We start from the raw sequence: 22,251 nt of genomic DNA, 5'->3' as shown, positions 1-22,251 counted from the left end.
GTTGTATCCTTTCACCATACTTATTCAGTCTGTATGTTGAGCAAATAATCCAAGAAGATGTATTAGATGAGAAAGAACATGGCATCAGGATTGGTGGAAGACTCATACACAATCTGTGTTATGCAGTTGATACATCCGTGCTTGCTAGAAGCAAAGAGGAATTGAGATGCTTATTGATGAAGATAAAAGACAGCCTTCAATATGGATTGTACCTTAGTGGAAAGAAGGCAAAAATCCTCACTACTGAACCAATAAAACATCATGGTAAAAAGATACAATGGGCTCAAACATAACAGTTATGAGGATGGCTCAGGACTGGGCAGTTTTCCTTTCTGTTGTGCATAGAGTTGCTATGAGTCAAAACTAACTCCATGGCACCAACAGCAACAACTCATTATTTTCAGCTTCTTTTCTTGCACTTATTAGTCATTGATATATCTTTAGTGAAATATATAAATACCTAAAAATAGTTTGTCCATTTTTTAGATTAGGTTATTTGTTTGATTAATGAGTTCCAAGATAATGTGTTTGGGAGACAAGTCCTTTATCACATTTTATTTGCAAATATTTTCTCTCAGTCTTTAGCTTGTCTTTTCATTTTCTTAAGTATGTCATTTGAATTGCAGTTTTGTATTTTACTGAAGTTTAGTTTGCTAATTATTTTTCTTATAGATCATACTTTTGGTGTCTTATCTAAGAAATATTAGCCATATCCAGTATCATGAATATGCTCTAGGAGTTTGAGAGTTTTTGTTCTTTGTTATCCGTTTTGAGTTAATGTTTATGTATGATGTAAGGAAAGGATCTGAATTTATCTTTTTGCATGTGGATAGCCATTTGTTCAAGCTTCATTTGTTGTCAAGACTGTCCTTTCCATATTGAATTGCTACTTTATGTTTATTGAAATCAGTTGGCCATAAATGTAAAGGCTTGTTTCTAGACTTTCAATATTGTTTCATTGATCTAAATGCCTGTCCTTAAGCCAATTTAACAGTCTTTATTACTTTAGCTTTATGGTGATGGTGGCTATGTGTCATGGAGTTGGTTCTGACTCATAGTGACTCTGCATAGGGTTTCTGAGGCTGTAAATCTTTGTTGTTGTAGTTTTAAGTTTTTATTGTGAATTGAGTGATAGTTTACATGGTAGAACATTGGTTTTACACTCATTGTTTCATTGCAATGATTACAATTTTGAGGCTCCAAATATTTATGGTAGCAGAAAACCTCATCTTTCTCTTGCAGAATAGCTTGTAGTTTCAAACTGCTGACCTTGAGGCTAGCAACCAGACTTGTAACCATTAAGCTACCAGAGCACCTCGTCTTTATTTTTTTGTTGTTGTTGTTAGGTGCCATGGAGTCAGTACCAACTTGTAATAACCTTATGCACAGCAGAACGAAACATTGCCCGATCCTGGGCCAACCTCACTACTGTTGCCACACTTGAGTCTACTGATGCTACCACTTGGCCAGTCCATCTCATTGGAGGTCTTTCCCTTGTTCTCTGACCCTCCACCTCACCAAACATGATATCCTTCTCCAGTGACTGGTCCCTCCTGACAATATGTCTGAAGTATGAGAGTCGAAGTTTGGCCATCTTGGCCTCCAGGGAGCACTCTGGCTGCACTTCTTCCAAAATGGATCTCTTGGTTCTTTTGGCAGCCCATGGCACTTTCAATATTCTCCTCTAACATCATAACTCAAAAACATCAATTCTTCTACTGTCTTCCTTATTCACTGTCCAGCTTTTGCATGTATATGAGGTTTTTGAAAATACCATGGCTTGGGTCAGGCACACCTTAGTCCTCAAGCTGACATCTTTGCTCTTCAACACTTAAAAGGTCTTGTGCAGCAGATTTGCCTAATGTAATATGTTGTTTGATTTCTTGGCTGTTGCTTCCATGAGTGTTGATAGTTTGGATTTTTGTTTTCTTTACATTGAGATGCAATCCATACCGAAGGCTGTGCTCTCTGATCTTCATCAGTAAAACATCTGTTTTAAGTCCTCTTCATTTTCCACAAGCAAGGTTGTATCATCTGCATATTGCAGGTTGTTGATGAGTCTTCCTCCAATCCTGATGCCATGTTTTTCTTCATATAACCCAGCTTCTCAGATTATTTGCTTAGCATACAAATAAGTATGATGAAAGAATACAACCTTGTCGCACACCTTTCTTAATTTTAAACCATTCAGTGTTCCCATGTTCTGTTCAAACAACTGCCTCTTGGTCCAGGTACAGATTCCTCATGAGCACAATTAAGTGTTCTGGAATACTCATACTTCGCAATGTTGTCCATAGCTTGTCATGATCTACACAATCAAAAGCCTTTGCATAGTCAATAAAGCACAGGTAAACATTTTTCTGATATTCTCTGCTTTCAGCCAAGATCCATCGGACATCAGCAATAATATCCCTCATTCCACGGCCTCTTCTGATTCTGGCTTGAACCTCTGGAAGTTCTCTGTCAATGTATGCTTGTAGCCATTTCTGTATTACCTTTAGTAAAGCTTTACTCACATGGGATAACAAAGAGATTGTTCTATGATTTCTGCATTCTGTTCCATCACTTCTCTTTGGAATGGGCACAAATATGGATCTCTTCCAATCAGCCGGCCAGATAGTTGTCTTCCAAATTTTTTGGCAGAGATGAGTGAGTGCCTCCTGTGCTGCCTCACTTTCTTGAAAGATTTCAATTTTTATTCCATCAGTTCCTGGTGCCTTGTTTTTTTGCCAATTGCTTCAATGCACCTTGGACTTCCTCCTTCAGTATCATTGGCTCTTGATCATATGCTACCTTTTGAAATGGTTGAACATTAACCATTTCCTTTTGGTACAGTGACTCTGTGTATTCCTTCCATCTTCTTTTGATGCTTTCTGCATCATTTAATAATTCAACCAGAGAATATTTCAATAATGAAAGTTGAGGCTTGAATTTTTTCTTCAGTTCCCCAGCTTGAGAAATGCTGAGCGAGTTCTTTTTGATTTTCTGACTCCAGATCTTTGTACATTTTGTTGCAATATTTCACTTTATCTTTTTGAACTGATCTTTGAAATTTTCTGTTCATCTCTTTCACCTCCTCATTTCTTCCATTTGCTTTAACATCTCTAAGCTGGAGAGCAAGTTTCAGTGTCTCTTCTGACATCCATTTTGACCTTTTTCTTCTTTCTTGTCTTCTTAATGACTTTTTGCTTTCTTCTTGTATGATGTTCTTGATGTCTTTCCACAACTCTTCTGGTCTTCGGTCTTTATTGTTTAATGTATCAAATCTGTTCTTCAGATGATCTCTAAATTCAGATGGGATATATTCAAGGTCATATTTTGGCTCTCGTGGACTTGTTTTCATTTTCTGGACATTTTCAGAATTAAATGAAACCCTTTTGACAACTGCAACTCATAGTTTAGATAGAAACCTTAGGGAGCAGTGAGTTTATGTTAACGATGGAGAAAGAAACTCAGTAAAGGGGAATGATTACTTGAAGAATGTAATTAATATCTGTAGATTGTACATGCAGAAACTATTGAACTGGTGTATGTTTTGCTTTGTATTGTCAACAACAACAAACTTAATTAAAATTGAAGAGAAAAACAATTTGTGACACTGTAGGATAAGCACTGGATCACAAAGTCGATTTGAACCTCAAGGTCAGTGATTTAAACTCACCAGCCGCTCCTCAGAAACACTGTACAGGATTGCTATGAAAATACAGACAGCATTTAACAACAGCAACAGTAAGAATAAAAACTATCTGTCCTTTCCCATGGAATTGAGTTGTCATTTTTGTCATATATACAGTGACTTGATTGCAAGTTCTCACTCCTATTCCACTGGCCCCTTATTCTGCTCCCAGAGGATAGATAGTCACTTTTCCTGACTATTATTTTGTGTGTGTGATTTGTGTGTGTGTCTGGTTGGCTATTCCAGACATTTCTTACATGCGAATTTTATGACTATGTTATTCCCATTAAAAGCAACAAGTCCTGTTAGAATCCTGTTGTTGTGTGCCATTAAGTCGATTCCAACTCACAGTGAACCTATAGGACAGAGTACAACTGCTCCATAGGGTTTCAAAGGCTATGTGTTTATAGGAGTAGATCATTAGGAATTTTTTTCTCCTGAGGAGCCACTAGTAAATTCATATTGTCAACCCTTCACTTAGCAGCTGGACACTAACCAATATGCAACTAGGCCTCCTTGATACGATCCTAATGGAGTCTGATACGTTAAATGCATGTATTTTGGGGGGCTGACTTGTTCATTATATAAAATCCTTCCATTTGTCCAGCATTTATTTTTAATCAACAAATACTAGAGATAGGCAATGAATAAAACTGATAAAATTAGAATAAGGCTTGTCCTTCCACTTTTTCAAGTCTTATTTTGTTTCCTTTAAAGATTGGGCTTTACTTTGGCTGAACGCAATCTGCAGGAATCCAGGGAATTTTGGAGTGGGTAAGGATTTGCCTTCATATCAGCTGGACGTTAGGGGTGTCTGTAACATAGCCACTTTGACTGACAGGTGGGTGGAGGCCGCTGGATTCCAGATCCCAGGGAAGGCAGAACAGCAGACACTCACCCACGTTATCTTACTGTTTGCCTATTGTCTTTGGAAAATTGGTTAATAATTTCTTACTCTATCTTTTCAGGTTTTAATGTCAAATCTGTTGGGAAATTGTTTCTCATTTCCCATGATTTGAAATAGTTTAAAGGACTTTGGAATTGTATGGTTTTGAAAGCCTAGCTGCTCAGAGTGTGGTCCATGGCCCTGAACTAAAGGCTAGATAAACCTCAGCTGTAGATATACTGGGGCCTCAGCCTCTAATCACCTTTCTAGGCTCTTCTGAGATAATCAACATTGCATGTTTTCCCTTCCTGGTCTTGCCTCACTGTTGACAATTCTTGCTTACCTAGGAAATCATTGATTTCCTCCAGATTCTCACGTTTTCTGGAGTAGAGTTTCAAATACTAATAAATACTGAAATCCGTTTCTCTCTATGTTGTTGTAATTAGGTGCCTTTGAATTGTCTATAAGGAGTTATTTATTAGTCCATATATGAGAAGTTTCATTTTCTTTGCATTGACGTGCAACCCACACTGATAGTAAGTTCTTCACGTCCTCCTTGCTTCCAACAAGCAAGGTTGTGTCATCTGCATATCAAAGGTTGTTAGTGAGTCTTCCTCCAATCCTGATGCCACATTCTTCTTCATACAATCCAGCTTCTTGGACTGTTTGCTCAGCATACAGATTGAATACAACCTTTACATATGCCTTTCCTGACTTTAAACCATTCTCATTCATTTTTAACTCCTTGTTCTGTTTGAAAGACTGCCTCTTAGTCTATGCACAGGTTCCTCATGAGTAAAATTAAGTGTACCTATGATCCCCTTTCATATTTCCAGTTTTATGGTTTTGGGGGATTGGTTGGTTTGATTTTTCTTCTGTCTCTGTTTTCTTTAATCATGTTTGCAAAACCTTTATGTATTCTAACACAAGCATTTTCCTTGATGTAACATTGCATGCAAATTTATTTTAAAGACTGCATAATATTCTGTCCAGTGGCTATTGCTTTAAGTATTCAACCATTCCCTTATTAGACCATGTAGGTAATTCCCTATTTCCCAGTAGTGTCTATAAAACTGCTTGAAGGGTTCTTCCCCCATCCTATGTAGTATAGAAATACATTAAATTCTTAAAATGGACAAATATTTGTATTCACTTCCACTTTAAGAATTTATTACCATCCCAGTATTGTTTCAATTTTTTTTTTTTTTGTAAGTAGAAACAATTTTAGGGTTCAACAGCAAGGGTGATTTAAACAAATGGAAATTTGTCAGTGTTTCTGGGTGGTTGCACAACATGATTTATGTCATTGTGTCCTTAAAAGTATTGAATTGGCAAAAGTTGTGTTATTATTTATTTAAAAAACAAACAAACAATGAATGAGTGAATGAATAGAGGCTTAGTCACCTAATGGAGCATGAGACAGATAGTCACATGATAAATCAATAGGATTTATCCTATTGCTATTAATCACAGTCAGTAGCAACTGAAGAGTGTTACCAGAAATGTTAAACAAACTGGTTGTAAAATGGAGTGTATACTATGAAGTCATTTTTACTTTTGTAGAGCAGTTTTTTTTTGGGTTTTTTTTTTTTAAGTTTTATTGTGAATTTTGTGAATTGAGTGAAAGTTTACGGGGCAGATCATCAGTTTTACATTCAACAAATTATACACCTTGTTTCATTACAATGATTATAATCCCTTCCATATACCATCAGATAATAGTATTTCTCTCTATTCACTTTAGCTTTTTTTTTTTTTTAAACACTCAGGCGTATATAATAATTTATATCACCAAAGAACACATTCTGCAAGTCTGCCTCCTGGCCCCAGCTCTCAGCCCCTCTCTTCCCATGAATCTAGAGTCCTCAGCTACTCCCTCTCTCCATTTCCCCATCTCTGCCTCCATCTCTGGTGTCACTGCTTCTCTGGAAAAGGTCTCGCATTCTGCTTGTGCTCTTCTCCCTTGATGGTCCTAGGGTCCTTTGTTTCTGGACTGTAAGAATAACTACTCCCCTGTTTTTGTTACCAAACTTCTACCTTTACAACTGTGACAGTCGCAATTTGTCATGATAACAATTATTCATTGTTGAATCATAAGAATCTTATCCCCATCTCTTTTAACCAGACCCGTCTAGACAAGATAAAAACTATTCATTGGGCACTCTTTCTTCCCCCACACACTCTTAAACTTAACTCCCTCTAGAAACCTTGTAAGCCAGTCACTTCATGCCTTTATTGCCCCCTCATTTTAGGTAGCCAATATCTACCTAAAGGACAGGTTGCCTGTCCCTGTCTACCCTGTGTACTGAGGGGATAGCATTGATACTTGATGTGAAGACTCCTTCTCACTCTGTTAGGATTTAGAGTTACTACCTCTATGAGTATAGGTCAAGTTCATCAAATTATGGCAATTTACCCTTGTTTCCTTTATCAAAAATTGCTTTTTTTTTTTAAAATCTTTCTCTAATTGAGTTCTGATTATCAAGCCATTGAGACTAGGACAAATAGGTACTATCTGCAAGTTTGGGTGTTCTTGTGCATCTCCCCTCACTTCATATCAGCTGGATGGTTCACTCTCAGTTCTAGCCCTCTGTGGTTATGTCCTTGTCCGTGGGCTCAGGAGTCCCGAGGTCTCACCACACTTTGGACCAACCAGCCCTTCCTCTTCTCTCTCTCATCTCCAGGTCAACGGAAGTCTAAGGGGCATGGTTGAACTCAGCCCATTTCTTCATTGCTGCCTTTTCCCCTCTTTCACTCACCAGTAGACGAATGTGGTCGCCAGCAAGCTCACATGCCTGCTCATGTGTTCCCTTTGAGTTTCAGTCTTAAAGGGGGGTTTGTCCTAAAGGAACTTGATTGCTTGCCTTGATGGCTTCCTGGCGAACAGCTTGCTGATTATTGTAGTAGCCAGTCATACTGCCATTTTTGTTTTGGGTTTTTCCTAATTATCTTTCTTTGAAGATGCACATTCTGTTGCTCTAGCTGTTCCAAACTGGTCTGCTTGTCCTTTCTAGTGGAAATGTCCCACCTCTGAAGGTTCTGGATGAGACTCAGAATCCCACCTAATGCCCTATATACTTCGAAGGCTCTGCAACAGGCCTATTTCACTGGGCAAGTTCTAGAACCCCTTTTAGGTCTTCCAATTAATTATAGGCTGAAGACAGGCTTACAAGCTTTCTGTAATCAAGTTTCCCAATATTCCTTTCTATCCCACTCAGGTGTCTATTTTACAATAGTAGGTAAGGGAAACCAATATTCATATGACAGTAAAGCACCTTAGTATTATTTCCCCTCTTCAAACTATGCCTAGATCCCTGTATCACAGAGCCCTGTTGTTCCAAGGTTGAGCATGCATCACTATTTACCTCTGTCCCATTTAGGCCATACAAACCCGTCTCGGTGTTCCTCTATCTACCTTGTTCTTCCACCCCCTCCTTCTTCTTGTATTGCCCTCCGTAATACCCGAACTATGATGTGTCTGCCCCCTACCCTGTGCTGTACCATTGCCTCCCTCCACCTTCCCTTTACCCACTATCCCAATCCCCACCATGTGGTTACTTTATAGTCCATTAACTTTTCCCTCCATTTAAGACACTGTTTTATCCTATAATCTATCTAACCTTCTCACCATCTGAATCTCTGTTCCTGTGTGTTTACCTTCTTTCACATTGTAAGTGTATTGATTCTAGACTGACTTTCCAGATCCTCTGAATTTGTTCTTATGGTTTTCTTCTGTTCTTGACTCTTCCATTTGTCAACTGAGTTCTGGGTGGTGCTGCTACGTATGTCAGTCTCTGGTTGTTGCCTGTTCTTGTTGGTTCTCAGTCCACAGAACTCCCTTTAGGATGTTTTGTAGTGCAGGGTTGGCTTTGGCAAAACCCCTTAGCTTCTGTTTATCCTGGAATGTTTTGATTACACCATTGTATTTGATTGACAGCTTTGCTGGGTAGAGGATTCTTGGGTGGCAGTTTTTTCTTTCAGGGTTTTATATATGTCTCCCCATTGTTTTCTTGCCTGCATGGTTTCTGCTGAGAGATCTGAGCTTAATCTGATTTGCTTGCCTTTGTATGTAACACTTCTCTTTCCTCTAGCTGCTTTCAGGAATCTGTCCTTATCTTTGATTTTGGAGAGCTTGATTATAATCTGTCTCGGTAATTTTCTTTTAGGGTCTATCTCTCCTGGGATTCGTTGAGCTTCTTGAATGCTTATCTTTTTGCTTTTCAGGATGTTAGTGAAATTATCTTCCAGAAGATCCTTACCTACCTCCTCTTCTGTGGACTTGTGTGATTTTTCCTGTTCCAGAATGTCGATAATTCATAAATTATTCCTCTTTGTATTGTTCTACATGAATCTTAGACCTTTTTCAGATTTTTTTCATCCTTTTTTCTGCTTGTTCTTCTATCTTGGTAGTATTGAGAGATTTGCCTTCTAGCTCACTAGTTCTGGCTTCTGTTTCTTCAATTCTCCTCCTTTGCCCTTTCAGTGTATTTTCCATTTCTGATATTCTATTATTGTTTTGATCTCTTTCTATAGGATTTGAGTTGTTTCCAATACTGTATCTATCTTATTTGATTGTTCCTGTAGCACGTTCCTGACTTCTTCCTTATGTTTCTCAACTCCATTGTAAAGGGTTTTGATAAATTTTATAATCATCTTTCTGAATTCCTTCTCCAGCATTTCCAAAGCCTGACCTCCTTCCAGTATGGAGTGTAGGTCTACCTCCAACTCATTTGTCTCAGTCACTTTATCTTTCTTCTTGACATGTGTTGATACAGTCATCTGTTTCTGTTTCTTGGGCATACACAGTAGATAGCTGTGGCCTTACTACTTATACGAGTGTGTGTTTTGTTCTTTTTTATGCTTTCTGATTACCTCCAAGTAGATGTGATCAGGAGATGGGCTTCCCTTTACACTCTTCTTATTACTTGACTGAGAGTAACTGTTGCAGGTGTTGGCTGCCTAACTGTTGTATGGCAATTGGTATTGGTTTTTGTAGGCCTTTTTCCTAGTGATAAACAGTTCAGGGCCAGCTGTGCCATTTTGCGCTGTCATTTGCTTTTTCTTTTTTTAAAATGTTTTATTATGAATTATGGGATAGTTTACATGGGAGAGCATTAGTTTTATATTCATCCTATAGTATATCATTTCATTGCTATGGTTACAATCCCCTCCATGTATCATCAACCAATCAAAGGATATACACTGCAAGCCTGCCCCCTTGTCATCAGCACACAGCCCCTCTCCCTCTCTGTGTCTAAAGTCCCCAACACCTCCATCTCTCCACGTAATTGTCTCTGCCTTCATCTTAGGCATCACTGCTTCTCTGGGTAGGGTCACGCTCTCCACTCTTCTCCCTTGATGGTCTCAGGGACCTCCGCTCTTAGGCTGAAAAGTTAATCACTCCCTTCCTTGCTAAAAAAGTCTAGCTTTACAATTCCAACCCTCACAAGCAGTCCAGGTAAAAATTATTCACTATTGTATCACAAGAGATCCATCTGGATTTCATTTCATCAGCCACGCCTAGACAGATTGTATACTACTCAGTGGAGATTCTACCTTCCTCCAGGCCCTATGAATCTAGCTTCCCTCTTGAAAGCTTGTAAGGCAGTCACTTCTTGCCTTTGTAGCTCCCCCCTCCCCTATTTTGGGTGGCCAATGTCCAAGTTTCCCATCCCTGTCTACTGTGTGTACGCCATTTGCTTTTAAGTGAAACTGTTCCTTTAAATTTTGAGGTGATTTGTGTGCACGCATAGTAGAACCCTCTGGGGGTGGGGTGTCCACTTGCTCAGGCACCCCTCTAGTCACCAGAATGGAGGTGCGCAGACAGTGAGAGACCAATGAACAGATACAAAAAAAAAAAAAGAATGTCCACACCTTTGTGTCTGGGGTTCTGTCAGGTGTCTGTGGCTGCTCTGATCCTTCGCCTGTTTGGTCTCACCCAAGATGGCCACTGTGGGACCAGCTTAGCATCTTGGATTAGAAAACACTGGATTTCTTGCTTCTATAACAAATTCCATTGGCTGTAAGCCTTCCAACTTTCTAAATATTCCTTTATATGTGGTTCAGAGTTTTGGGACCATCCCCTGAGCCTGCTTGGTCTGGTATTCTGTGTTTTTGCTGACAGAGGTCCTCACCACGCTTCTATCCTTTCCTCTCCACCATCTTGTTTGTTCTACCTTTAGAGCAGTTTTGGTTTACAAAAAAAAAAAAATTGTGCAGGAAGGACAAGTTAACCAGTTACCATGAAATCAATTCAGACTCAGTGGTGACCCCATGTGTATCAGAATAAAACTGTATTCCATAGGATTTTCAGTGGTGGAATTTTTGGAAGTAAACCACCAGCCTTTCTTCTGAAGTGCCTTTGGGTAGATTTCATATGCTAACCTCTTGGTTAGCAGCCAAGTGTCTTCACCATTTGCACCACACACGAACTCCACAGGAAGCACAGAGCTCCCATAAGCTCTCTCCTCCCTCCTTGCATAGTCTCTCCTATTACTGTTATTTGTTGCCATCTAGTTGATTCCAACTTATGACAATCCCATGAGGCCCCAGGTGTGCAGAGTAGAACTAACTGCTCTATAGGTTTGTCAAGGTTGTGACCTTTGAGAAGCAGATCACCAGACCTGCCTTTTGAGGCGCTTCTGGATGGGTTTGAACTGGCAACCTTTGAACTAGTTAAAAGCTAGTAGTCAAGCATTTAACTGTTGGTGCCACTTAGGGTCTTAATTCCTATTATTGGAATCTTGCATTTTTGTAGTACATTTTATAATTGCTGAACCAATATTGATATAGTGCTCACCAATGCACATTAGTATTGATGCTATGTTGTGTTGTCCTATGGATTTTGACACATTGAAATAATTTTTGCTTTAAAATAAAACTCCCATTTGCATGTGTGTGACTATGTATGTGGAGTAGAATTTTATTTCTGAGGTCCTTAAATGTTACTCCAGAGATCTCTGTTCATCTATTCTGCTCCCTGCAAGCCCCAGGTAAATTCGCCCTTCTCCTTCTTAGCTTCTTAGCCTTAAGATTTTCAGAACCTCCTGAGATCAAATGACTGAGCAGCATTTGGAGCCTCGGAGTTGTCAGGGCACTTATGGTGTTGGGGCTGGTGGATGGAACAGGCTCGGCTCCAGCAGGGCTTTGTGGCTGAGCCCTGCAGGCTGGACTCTTCCTGCAGAGGGCACTATAGTGGGCCAGCTTCCCTAGGCCTTATGTGATGTGGTACTGACTGCCCTAGATAGACCCTGGAGCTTCCCGGGAAGAGCTGCTTATCTCAGTCCCCTAATGTCTGGAGCCCAAGAGGCAGGGCCTGTTGCCTGCAGAGGATCTTGGGACCCTTCTCTCAGGAGTGATGTGAAGGTGTGTGTGAGGTATGTTCTTTGAGGCTGCAAGGTTGGAAGTAGACTTCTCCAGGTAAATATCATTTTCCCACCATGTGGCAAGGGCTTGAGAGTTTCAGGTTAGCCTGCTTGACCAACACCTGCCCATTTCCTAACCCCACCCTAGTGTCACTCCCTACAGCATCTCCTGCTCCCTCCTCTCCTCCTCCATGGGTGCTGCACAGAATTTACTTGGCAAGTGGGTTGGGATTTGAACTATAGGCCCAATTTCCTTAAGACTTGGTTTCTGCACTGAAAGTTGCAGATTATGCATACAGCTTGCAAAGCAGTTCTGAGAACCTTATGAGAAGTGGCATTCATTAATGATGGCTGTTAGTATTATTAATGGAGAGGTATTCTTTGTCTCCCTGGGGCTATGACTCTATGCCATAGCCCCTGGAATGAAAGAGTCTTGAGGGAGTATGTTAGTGAATCAAAAAGGGCATTCACTCATTCAACAAATATCTGCTGAGAAACTATGATGTACCAGGTACTGTTCTTGAGCCTGGGAATCCATCAGTGACTAAAACAAAAGCCTTGTTGAAGGACCAGATGTAGGTTGTGAAAGGATGAGAAGCAAACCAGGATTCCAAGGTTTATGGGTACCTGAAGTTGCCATCTTGGACTGAGGAGGGCTTCAGGAAAAATAGGTTTAGAGGAAAAAAACTGAGTGTGTAATGCTTGCTAGATATCCACAAGGAGATGTCCAGGAGATAGTCTAATGTGCAAGTCTGGGATTCAGCAGAGAGGTTCTGACTGGAGCTTTATAATTAAGGTGAGGGCGTAATGGTGCATAAAGGAACAAAAGGCTGTTGAGTTTGAGGGAGATGACCCCGTCTCCAGTGGTTTTTCTCCATGGCCCTTATCCTCAACTCCTGGAATTTGGGTTTCCATGATGTGCAGTGGACCCCCACCCCCATGGTGTGTCCCATATGGCTCCTCAGCCAAATCCCCTAGATAGCAGTCCAGCCTCTCTCTAGCATTTCATTAATTCACTCATTTATTTCAGAAACATTTTATTGAGCTGCTTTCCTGTGATTCGTACTCACTGGTAGTCTGACCCTGTTGGAAGTGCTTGGATCTATGAAGGGACATTTGGTTATGGCAGTGATGGGGTAGAAAGCAGGCATGCTCAGGGTCCTGCACAAAAGGAACCACCCTCCCAGAGTGCCGGGGTACCCTGTTGAGAAACTCATTCCATAGCCACCTGCAGTTGGCTCAGAGGAGCCCAGCTGTGAGTAGACCCAGGTGATGCCAGTCTGAGGATCATGAGTGCATGGATGAAGGACGAATGCCTCTGCCCAGAGAGAGCAGGGGAGGCTTCCTGGAGGAGGAGACTTTTGGGCTGTGACTTGAAAGATGACTGAGATTCCCAGACACAGGATTGGGGCAGGAATTCTAGGCAGTAAGAAACAGATTATACAAAGGCAGAGGAGCATGGGCTAACTCAGGGCTTTCAGGGCCCTCTGTAAGGGGCACCTCTAGGCTGGGCAGGAAAGAGATAGCAGAGGGCCACTTTGGGGCAGCAGAGAGAGAGGGACAGGTGGGGAACAGGAAGTCATAGTGAGGGTACAGGGTCTCCCCTCTCTTCTCTGGCTCTAGAAATTCCTTAGGATGTTGGCGATGATGTCATACTTGGCTCTTTCATACAGGTTCCTGACCACAGGTGGTAGCTTGGTGCTCTTGGCCTCTGGAGGGGTGTCCTGGGAGGATTCGGCAGAGCGCCTGTTCCGGAGGCCCTGCAGAAGTGACACCAGATAGTCCCCCTCAGCGCTGTCATTGTTAGTTCCCTTTTTCTACCTGCCTGTTGTCCCTTCTTAGGCGTGAAGTGGTCCTGGGTCTACTCTTCTTCTTGGAGCAGAGAAGACGTGGGCAGGCCTGGACTCTGAGGACTCATTTCCATCCTGGCTATTCCGCTTACCTGCCAGGAGGGTTTACCTTTGATTTCAGTTTTCCTAAGCAAGGTATTGAGACCTCCAACAGGTCTGTGGGGCTACAGTCTAGAGCAGCATCATGTCCTGAGAATTCTAAGTACCCCTAGACATATCCTGGCACCACCACCCCACCCCATCTCAGACCAGGGGTTACTGCCCTACCCCATCTCCTGCTAAATGATCAGCAGTCAACAAGCCTTCCCACGTGAACCAAGGTTGTTAACTCTTCCAGTAACTTGAATTGAAACGAACTTAGCCCCATTTTCCAGAGAGGAAGTTGAGACCCAATGCGCTGAAGTTAGTCACCCAGACTGGGGCACTTCAGTGCTGATGTTGACCCAGAAGAGAGCTGACAGCTAAGGGGATCCGTGGAGTTTATGCAGGAGGCGGAGGGAAAGGCAAAGAGAGGGGAAAAGGGGTGAAGTGTGTGTAGGCTTGGCTGGTCCCCACTTTGCAGCCGGACTAGTGCCCACCTCTTGCTGGCGCCCACGGTCCCTGGAACAGTCCACTGCTAGAATGCGAAAATGCCGCACCATGAGGAAGTTGCCAGTGCAGTTTCGCTCCTCCTGTGGGGTCAGGAATCAAAAGCGTTAGGGTCACCAACCCCAATAGAAGCTGCCTTGGTGATCAGCTGCCCTCCGGCCCTGAGTCTGGAGGACCCTGTAGACCCTTGGGGACGCACTTTCCCCTCCCCCATGGGATCATCCCTAAACCTTCCTCAAACCAAAGGCATGAGGGTTGCCCTAGTTAAAAACAGGTGCAAATCACTCTCTGGAAAGGACCCAACTGGACTAGATGTGCACCCATTAAAATAAGCCATTGCAAGGCAAAGGCATTCATAAAGTAGCATGCCCAGTTAAGTGCCATTGAGCCACTTCCAACTCATAGGGTTTCTAAGGAGCGGCTAATGGATTTGAACCACCGACCTTATGGTTAGCAGTCTGGTATATAGGCCACACCCAGACTCCAGCATGCCCAGAGGAAGCCTTATTTGTTTAAAATGTATATTTGTGCCCCAGTTGTTGTCGGTCCCTGGGTTGTGGGGCTGCTAGAGATTTCTGTTTGATTTTACTTCTCCACTTTTTCTAAACTTGCTGTAATAATCATTTTACTGTTTAAAAGCAGTATCCTCTAAGTGAAGTATACCCCCAACTTTGTTTTCTTTTTACATTTTTGTAACATGTTGCTGTTAATTGTTCTCCAGTTGGTTCCAACTAATAGCAAACCTGCATAAGTTTTCCGAGAAGTGGCTGGTAGGTTTGAACTGCTCACATTGTGGTTAGTAGTCCAGTGTTTATCCTACAGTGCCACACCAGGACTCCTTTGTAGCTTTTATAATCATGATTCATAATCATTTATAATATAAAATTTATAATAAGAGAAAGCAATAAGCAAATATCTGATTTTGAAAAAGGCTTCCACAGTGAAATCTTGCATGGCCAGATGAAGGAAGTAGAGGTCCCCTTGAGGCCCCAGAGAGTCTTTGTCAAGCCCACAAGGGAGGGGTCACTCACCCCGCCCTCCCTGAAAGCACATTCTTGCTGAGGTCTCTGCTGGGTTGAAAGGCACACAGTCTCTTTAATCCTGAAGTTGAGAGGGATCGCTTTTGAGGTGGAGTTCTAAAGAAGCAACAGAAAACAAACATGATCATCTTTCTTTTATAGTTAAAGAAACAGAGACAGAGAGAGTTTAAGGACACGTAGTTGGAAGGGGCTTAACCTATGTCTCTGAGACTCAGTACTTAACCACTGAAGCAAAGGTACTTATTAGGTGGCCTCAGCAAAGATGTAAGGAGTGTGGGACTTTCTGAAACTCGCCATGGGATACCACTTAATAACTTAATAGCTGTTCCACTTGAGGGGGTCACTTCCTGCCTTTGCCTCTCAGTTTGATCTTCTGTGACATTCCCTGCTCCAGATGTTCAGCTGCCAGGAAACCAGCTCAGTGTCTGTCTATCTTTTAAGCAGCTCTGCATATTCCATCAAGGAGGAGGTCTGAGTACAAGTTTGGCTCTCAGATCCCATGTTATCCTTGGGATCCTTGGCCAAAGCTCTTGATAGTGTTGTTAAGTGCCATCGAGTCAGTTCTGACCCATAACAACCCTGTGTAGGGTTTCCAAGGAGCAGCTGGTAAGCTTGAACCACCGACTTTGAAGTTCAAATGGCTTTGCAGTCTGGCGCATTAACCCACCGTGCCACACCAGGACTCCGACCAAAGCTCTTCGTTGAGTCTTATTGTACTTTCCCATAGGAGGAACACCATCATCATAATAATGGCAATATTAGCTAACCTTAACTTTGTCTCTGACATAATTCCTCTCCTGCCTGCCAGTCTCAAAGCCTTCTATGAGGCAGGTGTTACCTACTTCACAATTTCACAGAAGAAAACCAAGGTCCAGCGACACATTACCCAAGGTCACCCTGGAATTAGACCTCCTACCCTCTTCCCTACCTGGGCCCTGTGGACACTCACCGAGCGTGGTGGTGGGATGGCTTCCAGCAGGCGGAAGACAGGCTCTCCTATTCGTCCCTGATTGAAGAACTGCAGTGCCTGAGTGACAACGCTCTCATAGCTCAGTCTGCGGTAAGCCTCACAGCTCATGATGGTCAAGGCCACCATTAGCATTAGTGCCCTCCAGACCCCTGCCATTCTCTTCTTTCACCCACTGCCACTCTTGGGCCCTTATAAGTGCTACACTATCTTCCTTGCCCAAGAACTGATGGTGACATGTGGGACTGGCGTCTCCGGAAAGAGAGTTTCTCCTTTCCTTTGCTACAGACCCCAGTGTTGGGCAATGTTCCAAAACACAACTGGCCAAGAAGCAAGTCGGCTTGGGCAACATGTCAGGTCCTAAGAGTGACTTTGCTCTGGGCCGTGGTGTCCCAACCTTCCAGCTCTGACAGTCCCAATGTCTAGACTGTTTGTGCCTGCCTTTTCTGCTTTGGTCCTAGAAACTACTGCTCCAAATCTACAGACTTGCATCTGACAGTTCCTCAGCAGAGATCTCAAAGAGCTGTTCCCATTTGCACTCAGGTTGAGATCACAATATTACATACATTTAAAATATTGATTTCAGCTTTTAAAAAACCTGGATGCTTGACTTCCAAAAATAAGATCTGATAATCCAGGGTCCACTGTCCCTTATTTGCTTGTGATAGTGGTAGCCCGTTCAGGGAGGGACTTGTCCACTCTCCCCTGGTCTGTCTCCCACTGCAGGTAAGGCTGAGGAGAGGGAGTTTGCCTTCTACAGGATCACAGTGAGGATTCCTGACTGCTGGGAAGGCAACCCAGTTAGCAGCTCAGAGAGGAACAGCAAGGCCCACACCAGTCATGTGGCCAAACTTGGCTGAGGAGGTCCCATTCCCATGAAGGCAGAGGAGGAGAGTTAATGCAGGGTATGTCCACTGAGACCCTCCAGTGGGAATACTAAAGCATGATTCTGCCCCCTTCTTCCAGATGCTAAGGTAAGAGTCAAGAAAGTTGGGGTCAGAAGTGATGAGGAGGTGGCGCATGGAGCAGTCCTGGGACCTAAGGTTGGAATCAGGGATGCTAAGGATTGGGGGAGGGCAGTAGGAGGGTGCAGGGGGCAGAACGTGCTCCCCCACCTGTGGGTGGCAGGAGATCCCCTTCAGGTGAGTAGTTCCACTTCACAATTATTTACTCTGCACAGAGGCAGCACCTAGGTGACTGGGACCTGTGACTCTGAACATCCTGCAGCATCCCCGTTTCCTTGAGAAGATGGATGGAGCAAAAAGTTTTCACAAGGACTGGAAGCCTGTGAAGAAATAACCCTGGTGTGCCCTTGGGTAAGCCCCTGTCCTTCTCAATTTCAGCTTCCCCATTGCTGTAATGGACATGAGGAGGTAGGCACAGATTCCGGAAACCCTTAGCTCTTGCTCAAGTGGTCTGTGCAAGTCAGTGCCATGAGAAAGTGGATGTGTCCATATTGGCCCCATGGGGACACACATCTGATATCCCAGAACCAGCAGTGTGGACGTAAGTTACCCCATGACTCTGGCACAGAGACCTCATCTAGGAAGGCCTAACAGCTGAAAGAACCACAGGCTGGCCCAGCTTTGAACCAGTGGCTTGGAACCCTTCAGGAGATGCTGTCCAGCTTCCCAGATCTCACTGCCAGACACTGAGCAACCCCAAAGGCCCCATTTAGCCTTGAGACCGTCCCTATAGATGACCTGAATATGGGAGTTTGTGTCAAGCAGAGGCTAGTCACAGACATTAGTAGTGGAGGGAACCTTGTTCAGGAAATAAATCTGGCCCGGGGGGAAAAAACACATAATTTCAGTTGGTTTTTGTGTAATCCACAGCAGTCGGGGCTCTGTGTTGCTACAACACCGTGATCTTGGCGCCATCTGCTGGCAGAGTGAACCCTGGGCATTGAGGAGATTTTGGGCTTTGTGGCTGGGCCTCAGGGGCCTCAGACTTTCTTGCATAGTTGCAAACCCGAATGTAGAATTGGCCCTTTTTTAGAGAGATAGTGAATGCTCAAGGAAAGTTGAGAGTTTGGGGTCATCTGGAGCATCTTCTTCTGTTGCCTGACTAGGACGGGGGTACGATAGAACCCTCTCCTCAAATTCCAAGAACCCAGACAGCGACTGGGAGAGACGCCTGCTGGGGATCTTTTCTGCTCTGGTCTCCTCTGCTTTGCCAGAGCTAAGACTGAGAGCCCTCCTTCCTGCTCTCCCCTTCTCCCTCCCCTGTACCACACCAGACCTTTCCTCTGAACCTCCCTTAGAGCCCACACATGGTGCTTTGGGGAGCCTCTTTCCTCTGTGCCTTGGATTTAGCATGTGCAATGCAAAAATTGTGGATTCTCAGCTAAGGAAAGTGGCAGTGGGGGAGAGCTCCATGTTTTCTGTTTACGGTGGCCATGACCACTTTTCCTAGGCACATCTCTTGGTGCTGACTCCCTCACAGGGTACATGAAGCATGGGCGTGGCTCGATAACACCCAGTAAAACGGTGGCTCCAGTTAATGCCCCATCTGCAGTGGAGGCGCACTCCAGTTGCTCCATACCCCCAGCAGCATTTATTGGCTGATATATGTTTGTCAATCTGATTAGTATAAAGTAGCATTTTGTTGTTGTTTGGGTTTGCTGATGAAGATGGACATATTTTCAAATGTTTTTGGTTATTCCTGTTCCCTTGTCTATGAAATTCTCCTCCAAGTTTTGTGGCCATTCTTCTATTGGGTTGCTTTACATGTTCTGAATCTTACTCCTTTGTCTTATAAATATATTCTTCCAAATTAGTCTTGTCTTTTCACTTTCTTTTGGGTGCCCTGTTTTTCTTCTAACTTTTTATTTTGGCATAATTTTAGACCTTCACAGAAGTTATAAGACTAGTACAAAGAATTGTTGCATACCTTTCACCCCAATTCTCTAAGTGCTAACATCTTAACATAGTTGCTTTCTCTCTTTCAATTTCAATCAACATCTTTGAGGGTAAGTGAAAAAGTCTTGCTACAAAATCAAAGACACCTTTATTAACCAAAAAATATCAAAATGTGAACCTATTATTATTTTGCAACATATCTAGAACTATGTATTTCTGAAGGTGGTGTTTTCATCTAGCTCTGGTAGCGTAGTGGTTACGAATCGGGCTGCGAACCTTAAGGTCAGTGGTTCGAAACTACCAGAAAGATGAGGCTTTCTACTCCCGTAAAGATTTACACCCTCGGAAACCCTGTACAGGGTCGCTATGGGTCAGAACCGACTCAACGGCACTTAACAACAACAACAACAACAACCCTTCTTCAGGAGCCCTGGTGTGGTGCTGTATGTTAAGCGCTGGACTGGTAAATGCAAGGTCAGCAGTTCAAACCCACCACTCACTCCTGAAAACCCTATACAGGGTCTCTGTGAGTCAGAACTGCCTCAATGGCTCACAACAATAGCAGCAACCCTTCCCCCAAAGAATTCTGTGCTCTTCCATTGACGTCAAAATGGCACTTTTGGCATCCTCAAGGAGCACAAATTGTGGTCCTCTTCCATCTTCTTTGGATTTCAGGAACAAAAAGATGTCTGAAGGAACAAGGTCAGGGCTGTGGGGTGAACGGGATAAGGTTTCCCTACGGTTTTGATTGTATTGTTTGTTCGAAGACACCCTATGAGACCGTTGGTGGTGGTTATGCGCTATAGTGTAAATCAGAGGCTGTAAATCTTGATGGGAACAGAAAGCCTCATCTTTCTCCCATGGACTGGCTGCTAAATTCAAACTCTGACATTGCAGTTAGCAGTCCAATTCATAATCCATTATGTTACCAGGGCTTCTAGGAGACTAAGACAAGTCTATTACTGAGAAAACCTGTCTATCGCCATCTACTGACCACAGAGACATGCTTAAGTATGTTTTATTGGGAATAAATCCATGCATGCATGAACTGGTAGCATTAGTTTTTGATGGACCCTCATGTATCTGTGTCTGTACAATGCAGACATGATGCCTACTTACATCTAAATATTTCAGTTCATGTTTCCTAAAAACAAGGACATTCTCTTATATTTAGCATAAATACTGTAGTGGTGGTGGTGGTTATATGCCATGGAGTTGGTTACGACTCATAGTGAACCTGTACAGGGTTTCCAAAACTAAATCTTTATGAGTGTACCCAGTTTATGAGAAGAGACCTAAAAAAGTTATTAAAAGAGAAGAGGTGGATTTGTCCCAAAATGTCTCTTTCCCAGAAGAAAGACTGAGGAGCTCAGAAGGCAGCAACCTTCCTCAGAACTCAGGAGCGGACTGCTGAGGGCTAAGGTAAATCACAGTTTTCTATGAAATTGTTCCCGAGAAAGACAAAATGATTGACCAACCAAAAAACAAATCCTGCATCATGCTTTGTTGTAGTCAGTTGTCACGTCTCTTTTGTCTCTGTAGTATTTTAGTTTCATGACCTTGAAATTTTTGAAGATTAAGGCACTGTAGGCTAATCACTGCACTGATATCCATAAGGTTGGCAATTCAAACCCACCAGCTGATCTCAGAAACCCCATACAGGATCATTATGACTTGGCAGTACTTAACAGCAATATAAACCAGTTATTTTATAGAATGCCCCTTAATTTACTTTGTCTAATGGTTTCTCATGATTAGATTGTATATTTTAGATGCTATGTCCTTTAAAGTGCATCATATCAGAAGACCCATGATGTATATTTTGATGTCATTACTGTTGATATTAGAATTCATCACTTAGTTAAGGTGGGTTCTGCCAAGTTTCTTCACATAAAAGCTTTTTATTTCTTCGTAATTAATAAATAAATACCTTATGGAGAAATATTTTTGGAACCAACATAATAACCCTCTTACTTTACCTCTTAATCCCAGTAGTTTTAGTGTTCATTGATGACATTGCTTGAATTATTATGATAGTTGCCAAATAGTAATTTTCTAATTCTATCCTTTCTTGTAAGGAGCTCTGGTAGCATAGTAGTTATGATTTGGGCTGCTAGCCTCAAGGTCAGCAGTTCAAAGTTATTAGTCATTCTGCAGGAGAAAGATGAGGCTTTCTGCTCCTGTAAAGATTTACAGCCTCGGAAAACCTCTGCAGGGTCACCATGAATCGGAACCTATTCCACAGCATACCTCAACCACCACCATCCTTCCTTGTATATCTATTACTTGATTTTCTACTGTAATGTTTTCCCCTCTTCTTTACTAATTTATTCTAGTATGAATTCATGTAGTCTCTCATTCAGTGGGTATAATTCCTGTGGTTGTCTGCTCCTATAAAGATTCACAGTCTTGGAACCCTATGGTACAATTCTACTCTGGTCTAGAGAGTCACTATGAGTCTGAATTGACTCAATGGCACGGTGTTATCCTTATTTTATTTTGATACTGGTTCCTGTGTTTTATGACATCTTTTGATAAAAAGATATTTTTTAATTTTGATATTGTTGAGAAGATATACAGCAAAACTGATACTAACTCAACAGTGTTCACATGTACAATTCAATGATATTGATTACATTCTTCAGGTTGTGCCACCATTCTCAGCCTTTTTTATGTTGTTCCACCCCCATTAGCATATACTCCCTGGTCCTCTTTCCTATCTAATGAGAAGAGACCCATTTTCTGTTGTTAATTTGCTTGATCCCTTATAGATCTTGCAAGAGCACAGTGCTCATCAGAGACATTCTTTGCTAATTAAGATAAACTATTATCTGGTATGAGTGAGGCAGCACAAGAGGCACTCACTCATCTCTGCCAAGAAATTTGGAAGACAACTATCAGGCCGACTGATTGGAAGAGATCAATATTTATGCCCATTCCAAAGACAGGTGACCCAACAGAATGCGGAAATCATCGGATAATCTCTTTGCTATCTCAAGCGAGTAAAGTTTTGATAAAG

General features: G+C 42.4%; 1 protein-coding gene across 1 annotated transcript; it reads right to left on the bottom strand.

Annotated features, from left to right (window-relative positions):
* Positions 1–13,545: 13,545 nt before the first annotated feature.
* LOC102811788 (15 kDa protein B-like) lies at positions 13,546–16,530 on the bottom strand. The gene is made up of 4 exons (XM_006868837.1): positions 16,350–16,530; positions 15,396–15,484; positions 14,355–14,447; positions 13,546–13,686 (listed from the first exon to the last, which is right to left on the bottom strand). The coding sequence occupies exons 1-4, from the start codon at positions 16,528–16,530 to the stop codon at positions 13,546–13,548; spliced, it is 504 nt and encodes a 167-aa protein (XP_006868899.1).
* Between the last annotated feature and the right edge of the window lie 5,721 nt (positions 16,531–22,251).

This window comes from Chrysochloris asiatica, unplaced genomic scaffold (genome assembly GCF_000296735.1).
Source record: "Chrysochloris asiatica unplaced genomic scaffold, ChrAsi1.0 scaffold00124, whole genome shotgun sequence".
Taxonomy (NCBI): Eukaryota; Metazoa; Chordata; class Mammalia; order Afrosoricida; family Chrysochloridae; genus Chrysochloris; species Chrysochloris asiatica.
This window is presented reverse-complemented; position numbering and strand designations above follow the sequence as displayed.